This window comes from Homarus americanus, unplaced genomic scaffold (genome assembly GCF_018991925.1).
Source record: "Homarus americanus isolate GMGI-L3 unplaced genomic scaffold, GMGI_Hamer_2.0 scaffold42643, whole genome shotgun sequence".
Classification (NCBI taxonomy): Eukaryota; Metazoa; Arthropoda; class Malacostraca; order Decapoda; family Nephropidae; genus Homarus; species Homarus americanus.
The window spans coordinates 1,021,095-1,042,431 of NW_024747582.1; the positions used below are offsets into that span (position 1 = coordinate 1,021,095).

Consider the following 21,337-nt stretch of genomic DNA (forward strand, 5'->3'; position numbering starts at 1 on the left):
GAGCATCCTCACCAACCAGCTCTCTCTACATCACGCTTGTAATCATGCTGCCTTCCCAGCACCAAGCTGCATTGTACATCCAGTACAACATGTATATAGAGAGCACATTGTGAGTTTCCTTTCTCCATCCCATCCTGAGTGTGAACCAAACAATCTTGAACCTCACAAGGGCCACCAGACTGGTGCCTGCACTTCGGCACCTCAACTACCCTGAGAGATAGGAGCGCCTGAACTTGCCTAACTTATACTACAGACGGGCAAGGGGTGACCTAATTGAGGTGCATAAGCATCTCAAGGGGCACTACTCAGTCCAGTCTCAAAGGTGACATCCTTAAATGAATTAGGGCGTGGTTACAGGAGAGGAAACATTGAGTGAGCATTAACGGCATTAAGTCCCATTGGAGCAATGTCACAAGTGGAGTTCCCCAAGGCTCAGTACTTGGACCATTATTATTTATTATATACATAAACGACATAGATATCGGCATAGACAGCAACATAAGTAAATTTGCTGATGACACTAAAATAGGACGTGTTATCAAATCTGACGAGGACTCGGCAAAACTACAGGAAGATCTAAACAAATTTTTCGAATGGTCTGAAAAATGGCAGATGAAATTCACCACACACTGCTTGAGGTCATGTAGAATTCCGTACCCTTCGAGTAAGACGTCCCCATAATGCATGAGCGAAGGTGGACAGGATTACCAACTCTACCGTACTTGGTTCTACACAGAGGGGAAGAGTTTCGAGGAATTAGAAATACCGCTTGAAAGAAAAATTCCTACAGGCTGGCTCTTCGTTGGAGAGGAAAGATGATTAAAACTCCGGCGTAAGTGTCAGTAATTAATTCACTGTAGCACCTTAACACATATTTATATTATTTTATTTAAGCTTAATATATATTACTTGTATATTATCAATGAATTATTAATGATTTTTTTGTATTTGAAATTTTTTTTTGAGATATTGCGCTTTCCATATTCTCGGGTTTATGATCAGTGAGGCATTGTGGGAGCTGTCCAGGCGGTTATCAGGGGCTAATGTTGCAACACTACCACAAGTCATATTAATGTAACCATTCCCACCACTACTGATCCAATTTGAGTCAAATTAAATAATTATTGGGAATTTTCTCTATATTTACGATATGTTTGGTTATTTATTGTTTAAAAATGAATAAAATATATTTTTCTTTGGTGTTCGTGGTAGTTTTAACATTAGACAATCTACAGAAGCGTTTGTTTGTGATGATGTTATGATGTTGTAGTTGTTGACGATTGCCCTCAGTTGACTTATTTGACTTACAGAAAGCTGTCTCAACACCTTGTAAGTATTACCCAAGTTTTTAAGGTTTAAGTGAGCATATAGAGATATTTATTACGTGTAGTGTGCGGTAAATGAGAGGTGGAGGCAACTCCGGGATAAGATCGGGAGACAAACTTCACCTCTTAAACACACTAAATTACACCTTTTCTTATGTAGATAGTTATTGTTACTTATTCTTAATTATTCCTTGTACTTTTAGGATAGTTGTGATAATAGTAACATTTGGTGAGTTAGTTCGCAGCAGTAAACAACCTACCACAGTGCTGTGAGCCCAGACTTGACCAACACTGAAGCAGGTTCAGATATATTCAGGGTCCAGTACTTATGTGACCAAGCGGCGAAGAGAGTTAAAGTATTGAACATAAGTAGGCTTGTCGCCTCCTGGGGTGTAATGAATTAAATAATATTGAATATCACAAGGAAGAACGGTAAATGTTGGTCCATTGGTTGCCCTCAGGTTTTGATACAAGTTTTTATTTTATTTTTGTGTATTATGTTGTTTTACTCAAATCTGACCTTCATTTCTTGTGCAAATTAGCGGTTTAAAAGAAAAAAATTTCATTGGTGAATTTATAGTCTTACACCTGTCTTTCTTTCACTGTTATTAATATGTATTTCGTAATGTTTAGACAATTCTATGACATTTTTCGGTTAATATATAGGACTAACCTGTGAGTGAGTTATATTTATTGATGTTTATTTTCTTACAATATTTTCATCGGGGGGGTAATAAAAAAACCAGTGATTTCCGGCGGAAACGAATATAATTTTTTTTCGAGACTCGTCAAACACCGGCGAGGGGGTTGGGTAAGATAAGGTAGGTTTCGTTGGTTGGTTAGGTCAAGTTGTGAGGGAGGGTGATAACTCAAAATTGACTCATTTCCCTCACATTTATGGTAAAAAACCAATTGGTAGTGAAACTGTAATTTTAGCAAAGTGTGTAATGAATACATAATAGAAGTGTGTGTTTGTTTTACAGAGGCATGAGTCACCTGGAGAGTGGCTCGGTGGTGTGGGTGAGACTGGGCCAAGCTTGGTGGCCTGGCACCATCACCACCGTTGCCAAGTGCCCACCAGAATATGTCCAGGCACTTCGGAAGATGCCAGTTGCAATTGTCAAGTTCTTCCATGAAAATGAATAGTAAGTATTGTGGCTTGATGAGTGTATCATATGTTGTGTGAGTATTAATATTTGCTATATTGTAAGTTGACTAGAACCAAGACTCACTCTGTTTTGCTGCTGTAATATCCCACAAACCACTCATGTACAGTACTGTACTTCACTAGAGGTACATCCCCCACACTTCTCAATGCCTCCTTCTCTCCTGTAGCCATTCTGTCACTCATCATTGTCTGAGAAGCTAGTAATTACTTAATTTTTTTTATGTAACCTTGTTGAAGTAGAGTACAGTACTGTATTATAAGAAATGTCTTGGAAGATATACTGTAGATGTCAGGTTCTGTGCAGGTATATAAAAATATTATCTAATGGCGTTAAATGAGGAGATGGAGTTTTTTCATTATGTTTTTTCAAGTCAGAAGAGTTAGAGAAGTGCAGGATTTATAAGAACATAAGAACATAAGAAAGTGGGATACTGCAGGAGGCCGACTGGCCCATACAGGGCAGATCCCTTTCACACCCATCCCAGCACTTCCATGTGCCTATCCAACTTCGTCTTGAAGCTCCCTAGTGTCCCCGATCCTACTATAGCACTCGGTAGTCTATTCCACATATCCACAACTCTATTTCCAAACCAGTGCTTGCCTATATCCTTTATGAGATCATTTTGAGAGTGGCAGTTGCAATAATTTCTCCACACAAGTTGCAAAATGTGTTATAGTTTCCAGTGCAGCTAACAGATCTGTGGAGATACTGTACTCTACTGTACTCTATTGTACTATAATTTTACTATATACTGTACAAACACCCGCCGATATGAACGAGGTTAAACTTTGAATTTACAGTATTTTATTTACCTTATGACTTGTTTTTTACTTTCCTTTACTGTATTTTGTCATTTTAGTTTTTTTTGTTAAATTAAGTGATTATAATATATTATTTGGTGCATTTTTAAGGGACCATATTTATATAAGGAAGATAGGCTTTTGTATAGTGAGAACGAGGTGTAATAATTAATAGACCGTCGGTATAGTGCGGGATATTGCATCAGTGTTTGTGGCTACACCTTACTGTACACACTTCCCTCTTCATTTCAGTCAAGATGTTCACAAGTCAGAACACATCTTCCCCTACAACTGTGATCGCAAGGAAGAATTCATCAGAAGAGGGCAATGTAAGTTTCAGTGTCCTAAGGTAGCAATATGTGTTTGATATTTATATTATAGTAGTGAATACATGTTAATGAACTCTGACCACAACTCAGGTTAGGTGTACATTTACTGTACTATAAGAGAGTGTTAAGAGACCATAACTGTAAACCGTAGGGATGACCCAAATGACAATTTTATATAGTACATTTTTTCCCCCAAGGTAGCGTGTGTATTATGTCGTGGGTAAAGTGTTCCAATTGGTTTATAAATATTTCTTTATTGATTGTTCACAATGTACAGTACAGTTAATGTAATGTATTGTCTCTTTAATATTTGTATACACAAAAACTTCTCCAACACCTGGGCACGGTGGATGTGAGAATGGGGCTTGTCATCTCGGAATGGTTTCAAATTCTTTGTTCATTTTTCAGATTACATATTGCTTATAGTGTTTGAGAAGTGTTTGGTGAGTGTGTACATTAAATAGGTTTTTACATTTTTTGTTTCTGCAGGCGTCAATAGGAACCAGAGTCACGGAGATGTGGATTTATTGGCCAAGTTTGAGGCGGACGTGGTGACGGCCGAGAAGCTCACAGGAGGGGACATGAACATCCTACAGACCTTGGGCGAGGTTGCTGGTAAGCGCAGAATAGACTATAGTAACCTGGGGTTTGGACAACAAAAATCCAAGAAGAAAAAAGAGGAGGTGGTCAAGAGGGGAACAGATATTGGGCAAGCTGTAGTGTACAAGAAGGTTGGCAGCAGGATTCCGGGTAATAAAATGCAACAGGCCGTGATTCAATATAAGGTACGCATTCTCCCCCAGCCTAAGAGAGAAAACAGTGAAGAAGACATGCGTGCTGCATCAAATTGGTACAAGTGTCATATCTGCGGTTTTACGTGCACCAGGCTAAACGTGATCATCTGGCACAACAAAGTTCACATGAAAAAGGTATACAATTATGACACAGGTATCAAGATACCTGGAAGAAGGAGAAGAAAACAGGGCACCCCTAAGACAAACAAGGACTCCAAAAGGAAGGGCAAAGACGCCAAGGGGAGAGAACACTTGCAACACGCTCACACAAACGGCCAAGTGTCCGAGTCCAGGAAAAGCCTGCAGGACACAAAGCAACTCTTGATGGATTGGGCCGACGACGACGAGGGAGCGGACGGCGACGCGGCCAAGACTGTCGGGTCGGATAAAGTTAGAAAACAAAATGACTCTGACGATGGCTACAGTGACATTGATGATTATCCTCCCCCACAACCTAAGTATGAGAGAAAACCCATGCCCAAGGCCTCTGATATTAACTCTGCATTTGATGCTTTACTGGCTGCCACACCAGCCATTCCAGTTACTCCTTCCTCCAGCCAGACTTCAAATTATATAAATAATGACTCGGACAGTGACTATAGTGACTGGGAAAAATATTACGCAAGGGATTCTGGGTCAAACTCAGAGGAGGAGGAAGTAGAACAGGAGAGTGATATTAAGAGTCTCTGTGAAGGAAAGGAAGAGAGAAATGATGACACAAATGGTCAAGAGAAACGGGAAGAAAAAGATAGTTCAGGGGAACGTGCAGTGGAAGAGGAAGCCACGGCTAAAGTTAAGGAGGAACGTGAAGAGAACGCTCCGTCCCCCAAGGTTGATAACAGTTGTGAAGATGTTAGATCACAGTTACATGTTCGCACTACTTACCAACAAGAGGAACTGACCCCGGAGCCAGACGAAGAGAAGCAAATGTGTATAAACAAACATTATGAACCAACAGATGATGTCAGTGAACCGGTGCAAGGCATAAGTAAACCAACAGATGATGTCAGTGAACCTGTGCAAGGCATAAGTGAACCAACAGATGATGTCAGTGAACCTGTGCAAGGCATAAGTGAACCAACAGATGATGTCAGTGAACCAGGAGATGTTGTACCTCGACCAGCTGAAGAAGGTCAACACACTGGTACATCACCTGAACAACTGCTTGATGATAATAATGAACCACTTGAAAATATTTTTGATCGAACAGATGATATTTCTAGTCAAACTGAAGAAGTTTCTGATCAAACTGACAAAGATTATGAACCAACTGATGAAGCTTCTGGTCGAATTGATGAAGCTTATGAACCAACTGATGATAATTACGAGCGAAGTAATGATGCCTTTGAACAAACTGAAGGTGATTATGAACGAACTGACTCAATGTATGAACAAACTGAAGATGTTTGTGAACAAACTAAAGACATTGAAGAACGAACTGAAGACATGGATGAGCAAAAACAAAGTGACGACATTTATGAACAATCTGAAGATGTCAACGAGCAGACTGAAGACAGTGAAGGGGGTGATAAACCTTCAGAAGATGTCTACGATCCCTCAGAAGACGTCTACAATCCCTCTGAAGACGTCTACGCTCCCTCAGAAGACGTCTACGATCCCTCAGAAGACGTCTACGATCCCTCAGAAGACGTCTACGATCCCTCAGAAGATGTTTATGGACCAACAGAAAACATTGATAAACCGTCTGAAGATGTTGACAGTCCAGCAGAAGATTTTGATGGTCCAAATGATTTCAATGATAATGCAGCCGAGGAAGATGGAGAACAGTCTGATCACAGTGATGGTCAGGCAGATGAGCCGTACAACGTAGGTGAAGAATCACCTGCCCGTGTGGACCAACCTGACACTGACACTGGGGAAGCTAATGAACTAACTCAAAATATTGATAAATTCAGTGAAAATATTGGTGAATTTACACAAGGTCTTAATGTTGGACTGGCTGAAAGTGAAGGAATAACAGAGAATGTTGAAGAAAATGAGAGACTAAAAGAAAGTGGACACGAGCCGACAAGAAGACCTTTTGATGCAGACTCCGATGCCCCGGAAGTGTCACACTCTAAGACGGAAGCCGAGCCGGAGGACACAAATGAGCCGGCGAAAACGAGCGATGTGGCGACTACGTCCAGCTCGGGTACGACATACATGCTGGTCGCGGTGGACGCTCACGGGAACACCGTGCCCACCGTTCCTACGCCGGCACTCAGCGAGGGGGGCAACGACCTCGTTGCCGTGGAAGCTACGATGGAGGACGGCACGACACGTACACTGTACATAGATCCCTCACAACTGGGCCCAAATGTAGACTTAAATAATTTAATGCTTCATATTGATTCCAGCGGTCAAGAGCATGTCATCATCCCATCCTCGTCTTCATCTGATTCAGAAACACCCAGTCAAGAACTTCACTCGACAGAGACCCGCGGCCTTCACCAGAATGTTTCAGAATCGTCAAATGTCCAGGCACCGTACCCGGCAGAAACCCGTGGCCATCAGCAGACGAACCTCGTAGAGAGCACTCGGCACGGTCATTACTCGCCCGCCCGCCCGGATGAGAACGAGAGTGCGTGAGCTTAAGGACTTATTATGGGGTAGTGTGTGACTCATGGTTCAATACTTTAGTAAATCTCTTTAGACTTGTGTTGTCCCATTGCCTTCTTCTAACACCATGTTCCAGTTGACTAACAGTATATAGGATGGGTATTTTATGTTACTATAGACCTGCAAAGAAGTAGTTTACATACTGTAGATAATAGTGCTGCAGGGTTTTCACAACTAACCAAGTTAACCAGATTCAACATACAGTATATTTGAGCAAGTTCAAATTTTTACTGTAAAAAATCTTAATTTATCTGATACTAATGTACAGTATATTTAACCTAATGTAGTAAATCTGTAAACCTAATCATATTCATTTCATCACTGAGAATTAGAGTAATTTGTCCCATTGATTTACAGCCTTACACTGCCTGAACCATGTTCCCCTTGGTCCTGAACCTCTGAGAGAAAACCCTGCATTGTGGTTTGTTTTACCAGAAAGTTTAGTCCTGTACTGTATTGGGTAGATAGTTATGCACACTTGATAGTACAATATAAGGGACTGAGTGACTGAATCCTTAAGTACCATATATAATTAGAATATAAAATTTTCTTAATAAAAACAGTTGGAAAAAGTATCACCCTAAAATTTCATATTTTTTTCTACTGTAAGAATCTGTCGCAGCAAGACTCACACTCTGCACTACTATATTAGTTATATTTTTATAGATAATTGTCTAACTGCTTATTTCATAGGAATATTTGTTCTACTTCCTTACACAAAACATCCATCTTTCATTCTTGTGAGTACTCTATTGTAGGTTTAATATGGGTTAACAGTTGTGCAGTCACCGTGGGTACCAACCTAAAACTTGACTAATAATTTAAAGCACGTGTGTGTGTGTGTGTGTGTTTGTGCGTGTGCGTGCGTGCGTGCGTGCGTGCGTGCGTGCGTGCGTGCGTGCATGCGTGCGTGGACAGGCCAATGATGGTCTCAATTCAGATTTCATTTTTTTGAGGTATGGTTGTTAGTTGGCCTCAGTAACCCCTTCCTTACTGCATGGCCAGGGATGTGTACTGTACTAACTCGGCCATGTGTTAAGGAAAGGTTTAAGAGCAACATGTTATGAAGAAGTGTTTGAGAGACTAAGATATGGGGCCTGTACCTTCTTATTACTATATAGTACTGTACTATTATGAAAAAATCTGTAGTGATGGCTCCTTTCCCTTATGAGTACAGTACGTATTGGGAATACAGTTTTATGTAGAATCTAAGGACTCCCTCAGTACCTGCAGTATGTAACCTGATTTGAGACTCCTCATTTGTTTTCTATTATTTTAATATATACAGTAAAACCTCGATCTAATGAATCATATAGAGATAAAAGTTCATTAAATGGAGGTTTTGCTGTACTACATAACTATGTACTAGTTATTTTCTTTTATAAATGAGAAATTACACTAACTCTTTCTCATATAATACTTTTGCAGTACAGTAAACCCTAGCTATTTGTGGGGTTAGGTTCCAAGGAATGGCGCGAACAGGCAAAACCACGAATAGCAACTTATACTACCTTAGTGCACTAATGTATACCTATATTGTGTATGAGAAACTTAAAGTCACCAATACTACTTACATATGTATGTGGAAGTTTGGAGCTTGATGAAGTGGTGTACTGTACATAGGGAGACATCTGGTTACTGAAGCATAGGGGGGATCATGAGGATCACTGGTGGAAGAGGGTGATGCAGTAGTGGCCGGTGGAGAGGCGCATGGCTGGGAGGCGGGTGGTGAGGTGACGGATGGCTGGGAGGCGGGTGGTGAGGTGACGGATGGCTGGGAGGCGGGTGGTGGAGCGGCGGTAGCAGTTGGCTAAGTGAGGGAGGGAGACAAATTAGCTGGACGAGCGGCTGGTTCTTTCTTGAAAAACATAAGAACATAAGAAAATAAGGAGTCTGCAATAGGCCGGTTGGCCTCTGCGTGGCAGCTCCTGTTGAGAGTTACAACCACTCTATCATCCATGAATCTATCCAGCCTCCTTTTGAAACTTTCCAGCGTACCAGCACTTACTACAAGGTTGCTAAGCTTGTTCCACTCGTCCACCACCCTATTTGTGAACCAGTTTCTTCCTATCTCCCTCCTAAACCTAAACTTATCCAACTTAAATCCTTTGCTCCGAGTCCTATCCTGCTCAGATATTATAAGAACTTTATCTATATCCCCTTTATTGATTCCTTTCACCCACTTAAATACTTCTATCATATCTCCCCGCACTCTTTGTCTTTTTAGGGAAGGCAAGTTAAGTTTCTTTAACCTATCCTGATATGGAAGGTTTCTAAGTCCCGGAATCATTTTCGTCATTCTTCGCTGCACCGACTCTAGTGAATTGATATCCATTCTATAATAAGGGCACCAGAACTGAACCGCATAAGCGAGGTGCGGCCTGACTAGCGTAAGATATAGTTGCAATAAGACCTCTGCACTCTTATTACTTACACTTCTAGATAAAAAACCCAATACTCTGTTTGCCTTATTTCGAACATTAACGCACTTTTTTCTAGGGAAACCAGTTACCAGATGAACAACGATGCCATTGTGGAATCCGACTGCGAGAGAAATTTAGGAGTAATGGTAAGTAGGAATCTTAAAGCAAGTAAACAATGTGTTTTTGCTCGTAGCAAGGCTAATAAAGTACTTGGGTCATACAAAGGAGTGTTAGTTACAAGACTAGCGAGGTCATCTTAAAATTATATCTAGCGCTTGTGAGACCTCACCTGGATTACGCAGTTCAGTTCTGGTCTCCATATTACAGAATGGATATATAATCCTTGGAAAGAGTCCAGAGGAGAATGACAAGACTAATCCCGGGCATTAGGAACCTTGAGTACAGAGACAGGTTAAAGCATCTTAATTTGCACTCCCTCGAGAGACGTAGAGTGAGGGGCGACATGATAGAGGTGTATAAATGGAAGTCAGGGTTAAACAAAGGGGACATTACAAAGGTACTCAAACTATCCAACCAGGAGCGAACTCGTAACAATGGTTTTAAATTAGACAAATTTAGATTTCTGCGTGAAATAGGTAAACACTGGTTTGGAAACAGAGTAGTGGATGAATGGAAAAGTTACCAAATATCATCATTAACTCGAATACGCTGGATAGCTTCAAACATAGGTTGGATGCTTATATGAGCAATAGGGGTTGGGTATAAACGGGACTGCCCAGTATGGGTCAATAGGCCCGCTGCAGTTTACTCCATTCTTATGTTCTTATGTACTCTGTTTGCCTTATTTCCAACATTAACGCACTGTATTCTAGGCAGTAGGTCCGGGCTTACAAGTACCCCTAAGTCTCTTTCACAAGTTGACTTCTCTAGACTGTATACATTGACAGTATTCATTCTTCCAATATTAAGTACGCTGTGCTTGCTGGTGTTGAATTTCATTTGCCATTTTTCAGACCACTCCTGCAGTTTATTTAGATCCTGTAGTGCATTTGCATCCTGCCCTGAATTAATCTGCCGCCCTATTTTGGTGTCATCCGCAAACTTTAGAAATTTAACACAGAGGCACAGTACAAGTCACAACACCGGACCAGTGAGAGGCACAGCAGTATGGTCTGCCATTTTTTTAACTGCTGTACAGTACTGTGCTGTGCTGTACTGTACTGTACTGTACTGTACTGTACTGTACTGTACTGTGCTGTGCTGTGCTGTACTGTACTGTGCTGTACTGTTCTGTGCTGTTCTGTACTGTGCTGTGCGTTGCTATACTGTACTGTACTGTACTGTACTGTACTGTACTGGTTTGTACAGGTTCAGTATCAATAAGAATGAATAAAAAGATATATTGTAGTACTACTGTACATATGTTTTTACTCTATTTAATTTGTTTTATATATTTTAACACAGGCTATTGTGTTGTACCACATAGAAACATGATGTTCATTTTGGATATTTGACCCAAGTAAAAAGTGTACAAACTAGCCGGGGGTTTTGTATAAAGAAGACATTTTTCTTATCTGAAGATTATAGGCAGTGCCCTGAAGCATCTGATTTTTTAACAATATTTAAGTTAATTAGTTCAAAGTTGACAGGATATTGATTTCTAGACTGTACAGTATGTATAGTACAGTATACAGATAAATGCTTTTATATGCATTTATTTTTTATGTTAAAACAATGTTGTATGAAAAGCATTGTAAGTATAATTTTGCATAGCCAGAGATCATGAAACCTTTATCTTCTCATCCAAGATAGGGAATATTGCAGTTGGTGTACACGCCTGTCTGTATAATCAAAAGTTGTGTGTGTGTAATTGTATGTTAGTAAGATAAAGTCGTCCAACAAATCTCAGTACAGTAATAGAATAAAATTAAACTTGGTACAGATGGTGTACTGTACAGTATAAGAATAGTTCTTATTTATTTGATAAAATGGTTCCATGTGTACTGGACTGGACTAGGAGAGTTAAGAGCATCAGTCGGGGCTTAAAGATGGTACAGCCACACGATACATTAGTATTAGAGAAACAACAATGAAAGATGCTGATAGATTCTCTGAGTTAAACCTTATTGAACATTATGAACAGGAAGGTCCAAATTAGTGAATATTCCCAATAAAGTGTTTGTTAGGTGAATTCTCCTTCAGCAGGACCCACACGTTAAAGGCTGAAGTACATATGTTTCAGTCCGTTGATGTTTGGCCTAACACCCCATTATGAGCTCCGGTAAACCCTCACTTATTAATATACAATGCACTTATCATATTTCATTGGTTTGCACTGATCACTATTTTTATTTATTTACTAATTTTTTATTTTTTAGTCATGCTCATCCTATCCTGCTAAGGTGCACAGGGCATAATGTAGTTTTGTTTTATTATGTAAAACATAAAGAGCAAAGTACTGTACTGTGAGAGCTTACTAATGTCTCATAAATTCCCAGTATTACTCCAAACAAACCCAATTAAGAAAATATTAACCTGTCTACTACTTTAACCTATTACAGCACTGCACTACATACTACTTTAACCTATTACAGCACTGCACTACATACTACTTTAACCTATTACAGCACTGCACTACATACTACTTTAACCTATTACAGCACTGCACTACATACTACTTTAACCTATTACAGCACTGCACTACATACTACTTTAACCTATTACAGCACTGCACTACATACTACTTTAACCTATTACAGCACTGCACTACATACTACTTTAACCTATTACAGCACTGCACTACATACTACTTTAACCTATTACAGCACTGCACTACATACTACTTTAACCTATTACAGCACTGCACTACATACTACTTTAACCTATTACAGCACTGCACTACATACTACTTTAACCTATTACAGCACTGCACTACATACTACTTTAACCTATTACAGCACTGCACTACATACTACTTTAACCTATTACAGCACTGCACTACATACTACTTTAACCTATTACAGCACTGCACTACATACTACTTTAACCTATTACAGCACTGCACTACATACTACTTTAACCTATTACAGCACTGCACTACATACTACTTTAACCTATTACAGCACTGCACTACATACTACTTTAACCTATTACAGCACTGCACTACATACTACTTTAACCTATTACAGCACTGCACTACATACTACTTTAACCTATTACAGCACTGCACTACATACAGTAGATTGATTTGTATTTTCTGAAATAAATGTTTATATTTCCATTATATTTGAAGCTAAGGTTATCACCACCCTGACTAGTCATTGTATTACTACTACAGTACAGTAACTTCACAGTGTGTCCCTCTCCTTTAGCCTACAATATTCACATCATTTTATCACTCATAATAAATGTGACCTGGTTTAAGAAAAGGCTCACATATGTTTGGCCATTAACAGCTGCGCCTTAACCCAAAGTAAGTACAGGTAAACCTCTATTTATGATCTTCCAGTCTGTAATAATTCGCTTTAACGATGCTGTTGTATTAAGACCATTTCCCTATTTGCAATGTAAACAGACTTTTATGGTCTTCGTCATTCTGCCAAGTCGCCATATGGACCGTATCATTCACTTCATTTGTCAGTTCAGGCGTCATCTATTTGAACGTCGCCTCGTGGACATCTGGTGAACTACAGTCCAGTCATTGTTTCTTCTTGGTTACATCTGTGTAAGAAATAGAGCTCAATGTTTATCAGTCAGTGAGAGGACATCACTAAACTGTCCTCTGTTTTAGTGACTATAAAGAGCTTCTGACTGTGAAGTGCATCAGGTCAGTCATATGAGACCACTAATCCTCCACCACATGTGTTTAAAGCTGTATCACATTCAGAAGATTGAACAATGTACACTACTCCTACTGTAGGCTCAAAATGACAGTAGTAATATACATTACAGTATTTAGTTTATTTATAATGTACAGTGAGTTCTGCTATAATGCGTGTTTTGACAACACGAATTGGCTCTAACGCGATTTACGAATAGAGGAACAATATTTGTATAACGCTAACGCTTGTTTGCTGTAACTCCATTTTTGCTTATTATTTCTCCAATTTTGTGGTATTAACTGTGAATATGGTAAAGAAGAATATCTCCAAGAAGCGTTCTGGTGATCGCATTCCCAGTGATGATCGTAAAAGAAAGGCTATAACCCTTGAAGAGAAGCTCGATGTTATCAACCTCAAAATCACCCTTCTCCCCCATCAAGTTATATTCATATTTTTTCAAGGTAAAGTGTTACATTTACTGTATGATTTCATTATTAGATATGAATGTAACATTTATTTAGACTGTGCTATCCTTTGTGTTAGGCTAACTACTAAATTTTTTTCGATTTCGAGTAGTAATCTGCACCTAACCCTATTTTCTCCATAAGCCCTGTTATTTCTATTCCACGAATTTCTATAACACGATGTTTTACAAGAACACAACTATCGCGTTATAGCAGAACTGACTGCATTGTACATGTACAGTGGTTTGTGCATTAATAAATACAGCTCTTGTGTGTGGTGCATCGCTTACTCTCGGGAAAACTCCCCACTACAGGTGAACTGATAACTTACGTCCCGGGATGTTGACCGCCAATTCGCATCACCAACGATTACAGTAAACCTTCGATAACTGGGCACATATGGGGCTCTAGCCTTGCCCAGTTATCCCAACTTATTGAGACACTTTTCCCCTCCTATAAAAATACTACAATAAAAAATTATCGACCCATATATGTATACATGTAATTACTATATATAAAAACGTAACACTTACCAGCACTACAGGTGAAGAGTGAAGCATCATGGTAGGTGACACAGAGGCTTGGTAGGTGACACAGAGGCATGGTAGGTGACACAGAGGCATGGTAGGTGACACAGAGGCATGGTAGGTGACAGAGGTATGGTAGGTGACAGGCATGGAGGTGACTCAGAGGCATGGTAGGTGACTCAGAGGTATGGTAGGTGACAGAGGCATGGTAGGTGACACAGGCATGGTAGGTGACACAGGCATGGTAGGTGACACAGAGGCGTGGTAGGTGATACAGAGGCGTGGTAGGTGATACAGAGGCGTGGTAGGTGACAGAAGTGGTGGAAGTGATGGAGGCACTTATGTACTGTACTGTACTGTACAGTACTGTACTGTTCTGTATTGTACTGTACAGTACAGTACTGTTCTGTTCTGTATTGTACTGTACAGTACAGTACTGCACTGTACTGTACTGTACTGTACAGTAATGTACTGTTCTGTATTGTACTGTACAGTACAGTACTGCACTGTACTGTACTGTACTGTACAGTACTGTACTGTTCTGTATTGTACTGTACAGTACAGTACTGCACTGTACTGTACTGTACTGTACAGTACTATACTGTACTGTACAGTACTGTACTGTACCATACTGTACTGTACCATACTGTACTGTACTGTACTGTACTGTACTGTACTGTGCTGTTCTGTTCTGTACTGTACTGTACCATACTGTACCATACTGTATTGTGCTGTACAGTCTTTACTGTACTGTACCATACTATACTGAACTGTACAGTATTGTACTGTACTGCGCTGTACTGTACAGTATTGTACTGTACTGTAGTATGTTGTACTACTGTACAGTAATTTGTTCACTTATATATAATAAAGAATTTTATGTGAATAAGGTATTTTCATTTAGACACAAGTGTACTATACTGTACAATATTTTCACTGTATTTTGGGAAATACAGTGTAGGAAACTGGCTCTGGGGGAAGAGTATCCTGATACTGAAGGTGTCACTAGGAGGAAGGTCGACTGGTTCTTGGGACCTTGACACAGTTTTAAAGAAGTCAGATATTTTCCCTTGCTTGAAGTTATACTATAATGCATTCCGAGACCACATCCCAGCCCAGTTATATGAAATTCCGTTTTATCAAATGCCAAGTTATTAAGGGTTTACTGTACATTTAGGGGAATAACCCCACAAGTTTTTTATACCCCGGAGATCCGACGATCGGCAGAGCTGGCATGGTGCAAATTCTTGCCACCATAGGGCTCTGTGCACTGCCTCTGACTCATTCCTGCCATTCTTTGCTCATGTTTACATTTATTGACTGACTTCATATTTTTTCGTTATTTCTGACTTTAATGTGTTACTCAATCATACCTAAACACCCCAGGGATAGTTCCTCTTGTGCTGGAGGGGCAGCTTGATGTGATGTGACAAGGTATAATAAGAGTGATGATGATTGGTATTGTATAGACTTGAACTTGCCACCCTTGGCCATCTCTACCATCCTTAACACAGGTAAATAAGTCACAATTTATGCTTTACATTGCTTATTTAAGGCTTATTATGCTTGCTTTATATGTCTGATTTATTTTATTGCTGGACAGTGTGCAATACAGAGATATATCGAAGGTAGAAGGGAGGTTTTGGAGGGTGGCCGGTCCCTAATGCCCTGAATTAGTTGCAGGTACTCCTCGACTTGAGACCTACTCGACATACGACCACCCGGATGTACGACCGCCCCAGTCGTACCCAAAAATTTTAAATATACGTATTTTCGACTCCCGATGTTAGTAATTGCGCTGTGTACTGACAAAATTTTCATTTTTAATTCCCTTTAAAATGGCTGGCATGCTTAAAAGTGAGAATTTTGTGGTGCTGAGAAGAAAAAGAGACACCCATTTTAGATTTTTATTTATTATTTTCACATTTTCGACTTACGGCCTGGATTTGGGTCCCTAACCCCATCATAAGTCGGGGACTGCCTGTATATTCTTGTGGGTTTAATTGTTTTGGTAACCGCTGATTCACTAACCAGTGACTTTTCTCGGTCCCTGCTTGTATCAGTTATCAGGGTACACCAGTACAGGGTGAGAAATTCCACACAGCTCCATTCACAAGGCACCTCACATGCCTGTATCGTATAGATTTTTATTTATTTATTTTTAACCAGGACGACGACTACATCTCCAGTCCCGAACTCTTTAGACTCCCCAAAGTCTGTATGGGACTCAGGATAATGTCTCCACTACACCTTAGAGCCCCTTTAGCCTTGACGACTAGACTTGTTAATGATATGGTAAGTGTTGTTTGTGTTGTATTCTAAGAATTTATTTTTCGGTGGTACATATGGGTGTCTGACTGGGCAGAAACCTATCCCACTGAACCCCACATTATAATGAACCTGATTTCCGATATTTCGACCTGCGATTGGGTTTTCAGAAATTTAATCCCATCGCAAATAGAGGTTTACCTGTAATGGGTGTACAGTAATTATTGTCATAGTAATAGAATGGTTAACTGTGGGTGTTTGTCTCATGTTACTGTACATCCTTTAATGGCTACAACCTTTATCTGTGACCCTGACTAAAGCAAGTGTCATGTTAGAGTTTGTGTTATTGATGCTCTTGTGTCCCATATATTGGATCAGGTCACAGGTCTCACTCATGTTAGTAGAACTACTGCATGTCCAGCCTCCTTTACTGTACGTAAATCACTTCCTGTATTATTTGTCCACATCTGCTGTCTTAAACTCATCTGCCAGTTCATTGTTGTAGAGGAATATTTTATGTATCAGTTTGATCTATATCTTCATGTTTACTTGTGTTGTCTACCAGCTCACTACACTACACTAGTAGATGTGTTCTTTACTGTACACTGCACTTGTACTTGTTATCTTGGTTTACATATTACTGTATTCCTAATACTGTACTACTATAGTTATATATCAAGTGGTGGTCATGATGGCACCATCTTGATGATATTTGATTAATTTTATAACCGCGAGGTTTATCTGTTCTGTACGTGTAAATATAGTTTACATCTAAGAGAGCTCCTGTTACGGTATTTAGCTCCTCCTATATTACCACAATTTATGTTTATTTTGTACAGTAGTATATACTTTATGGGCCCACTCTGCAATAAGTGTTTTGGAAAAGATGAATTGTGTTTTTAACATATTGACAATTTCAGACGTCTGTAGACGACCCTACAACACACAGAGTAGTCCCACCAACCCCCGTCTAGACTTGGATTATTCGTTAGTATCTCACAGGCTGATGGCTTCCTCAGACGCCCTGTGTTCACCGTGTCTTGCTAATGATCGTTATATACCAAGGTAATAATAAACAGCTAACAGTTTGTAACAAAACAAACAACTCAAACTAGGTCATTGTTGGTTTACTGCCTGACTCATTCACATACAGTACTTTAGTTGTTATCACTTTACAGGACGTTTCACAGTTAATTTTGACTTTCCCAAGTGTGGAAATTATTGTCCTTTAGAATATCAGAATGTAAATACAATAGATTAAATACTGAAGGAGTGTAGTGACTTTCCCGTGTCCTGTCAACCAATCGGCTGCCTGGCTACAAGCTGACCCGAGGCCTTAGTTGCAAGCTTCAAGTTTGTTATCTAGGTATCGTTTGGTTCGCTGCAGTGTTCTTAAATGCCAGTTATCTCTCTGATGGAGTTGATCACAACAAGAGACTTACACTCTTAGATAAAGCCTCTTGACTGATCCAGTACAGGAGGTCAGGGTTCTGGTTGTTTTTCCTTCCTTTGATATGATCATTGTGTTAACTGAAGCTTCCAGGGTCAGACGCTAAACCAAAAATGATGTTTACAGGATATATTTTCTTTTATAATGTAATAAGATTGGCTTCACCAGCAGTGTTACTCCCCTCCCCCCAGGTGATGATTGTTTACTCTACCTCTGCCACTCAGTATTGTTGCTGGCATCTTAAACTAGTTCTTTACTGTGCAGTGAGGAGATAAAACAAAGGTCCGTGCTGAAGAAACCTAACCTAACCTAACCCAATCTAACGGTGATTATGACTCATTTGGACTGATGGGGGTAAAGAGAAGACAAGTGAAATATTTGGGAATTTTAGTCCTTGATGCATTATTTACTTTACTATAATGTCAGGAGTAAAATTCCCAGCATACACTTGTATTTTGTTTACTCATAACCTGACAGTCTTTGTGTTACCTCTCATTTATAACCTGACCTGACCTGACCTAATAGTCTTTGTGTTACCTCTCTTACATAAATGGTTTCCACGCTCGTTGTTTTGTTTTTCCTTTCTTGGCCACATCTTTGAATTTAAAAGATAACGATCGTGCTCGAAACTAGCAAGAAATTTGGTGGCAGAGTTAAGGTGGACAAAACGATGGTAGAATATAGTGTTTTTATTGGTGTTCCCTTAATATTTGGGGCATGTACAGACATCATATTATTGTTTAATATTTTTCAAAGACTTGGTAATTTTTGTTTTATAATTATAATTTTTTATTTATTTTTTAATATTATTTGTCACCTTAGTTAGCGTGATGGCTGCCTTTTGTTTGTTGGGCTGCATCCTGTGCTGTCAACGGTGCCACCAACTTGTGTAGTGTTTTGGTCTCGGATTTTAGAGAATAAACACAGATATGATTCCTAATTTGATCTTCTTTTATTTTGCCAATTACAAAGAAACAAAAAAATACTGTAAAACCGCCATATAACGAACACTTCTCTATATGTAATCCATTTTATGGGTTTTTTACATCTAATGCCCCAAACCTAACCACCCTAACCCAACCTAACCACCCTAACCCAACCTAACCACCCTAACCTAACCACCCTAACCTAAACAACCCAACCCAAAGGATTAGATCTTAAACAATCTACGTTACTTTAAAGTTTAGGAGATCGGTGGTGTGAGGTTCTCCAGCCTAACATTTACGAATCTCTGTTTTTCAATTCTCCGCACTATAGGACACACTATCTTAACTACAGGACACACTATCTTAACTGCCAAGATTAACATAACACTTCTTTTGTTTTCTGTAATAAGTTGTTTGTGTGTTATTCAGTTTGTTTATTTCTGCCTTGTTCAAAAGTTGCCGTCGTCTTCTTTCACTCTGAATTTATTTCTGTTGAGGTTTTCTTTATTATTTACTTAACTAGTTGGTGGTAACGGGCTACAGTGAAACCTTTATTTAATGGATTATATTGAGAGGAAACTCCATTATATCGAGGGTCTGTTAGATGTGCAACCTTGGTCTAATGAACTATATCGAGATGAAAGTCTGTTATATAGAGGGTCCTTTAAATGTAACCCCCCCTCCCCCCTTTATCTAATGGATTATATGGAGAGCAGTGTGTTATATAGAGGTTTCACTGTAAGGTTATTGCCAGCAGTGATATTTGACAGTTGCCAGGAAGAATATATTAGCTGTTGTGACTTGGGGTAAGCTGGTGTCATATTACTGTGGGGGTTCTCACCTTTGTCTTCTCTTGGTTTCAGACCCCAGGGGAATTTGGAGCCAGAGCTAGGAGAGGGAGTCAATGAGGCACATAAGGCTCGTACTCACGTTGAATCTAACTCTTGCAAGGTGAGAGACCCCCATAGTAGTGACAAAGACCAGAACAATTGCCAACAATCTCATGATGCTCAAATTCCATCAGAGATCAGTATTCCAAAAATGGCCACTGTCAATGATCACTTAATGAGGGCTCCTGGTGATGAAGTAAAAGTGATGAATGTTCAAAGTGAATCTCACTCCCAAGCACCAGAAAAAGAATATGATCGTAATATTGTTAGCGATGAGGTGGGCAGTATCGCCTCTACTCGCATTAAGGAAGTATATATCATTGAGAAATGTGATGTGATAGACAGTACCAACAATGCCACTCAGGATGTAACTGTGGTTGAGGAACATGATGTGATGGATGGTGATGAGGTGGACAGTTTCGTCACTACTGTCATTAAGGAAGTATATATCATTGAGAAATGTGATGTGATAGACAGTACCAACAATGCCACTCAGGATGTGTCTATGGTCGAGGAACACTACGTGATAGTTGAATGCGATAGTAAACACAATGCCTATACATACAAACCAGACCTCGACACTTATTATAATAAAGACGCGAATACAGTTGGCTGTGGCCGTAATGGAGGAGACACTACAGATAATGACTACGGTAGTTATACACAGGTTGAGGAAGGTGACAACACTAACACATGTGACTGTGTGCTAGTTGAGGAACATGATGTGGTATTGACAAGTGAGGGACTTCCAGCTGAGAGAGAGTTCCTCACCCATGACCAGAGGAATAGACAGGAGTCACTGCTGGATGATGATGTTGAAGGAGAGTCTCACCCAGAGAGAGAAATAATACAGGAGTCTCAAATAAATAAGAGAGACATTATACAAGAGTCCCTAATAATGGGAAGAAATACTATATACGAGTCTCCAACAGATGAGAGACACATGGTGAACGAGTCTCCAACAGATGAGAGACACATGGTGAACGAGTCTCCAACAGATGAGAGACACATGGTGTACGAGTCTCCAACAGATGAGAGACACATGGTGAACGAGTCTCCAACAGATGAGAGACACATGGTGAATGAGTCTCCAACAGATGTCGAGTCTCCAACAGATGAGAGACACATGGTGAACGAGTCTCCAACAGATGAGAGACACATGGTGTAAGTCTCCAACAGATGAGAGACACATGGTGAAGTCTCCAACAGATGAGAGACACATGGTGTACGAGTCTCCAACAGATGAGAGACACATGGTGAACGAGTCTCCAACAGATGAGAGACACATGGTGAACGAGTCTCCAACAGATGAGAGACACATGGTGTACGAGTCTCCAACAGATGAGAGACACATGGAGTACAAAGCTCCAACAGATGAGAGACACATGGTGTATGAGTCTCCAACAGATGAGAGACACATGGTGAATGAGTCTCCAACAGATGAGAGACACATGGAGTACAAAGCTCCAACAGATGAGAGACACATGGAGTACAAAGCTCCAACAGATGAGAGACACATGGTGTATGAGTCTCCAACAGATGAGAGACACATGGTGAACGAGTCTCCAACA

The 21,337-nt window shown here is 39.9% G+C and overlaps 1 protein-coding gene across 1 annotated transcript; it reads left to right on the plus strand.

Annotated features, from left to right (window-relative positions):
• The first annotated feature begins 1,222 nt into the window (after positions 1-1,222).
• Positions 1,223-20,934, plus strand: LOC121879723. The gene is made up of 6 exons (XM_042386490.1): positions 1,223-1,329; positions 2,309-2,470; positions 3,547-3,623; positions 4,113-6,998; positions 17,421-17,565; positions 19,740-20,934. Exons 2-6 carry the CDS (start codon positions 2,313-2,315, stop codon positions 20,932-20,934), a joined length of 4,461 nt encoding a protein of 1,486 aa, XP_042242424.1. The 5' UTR covers positions 1,223-1,329; positions 2,309-2,312.
• The last annotated feature ends 403 nt before the right edge of the window (positions 20,935-21,337 follow it).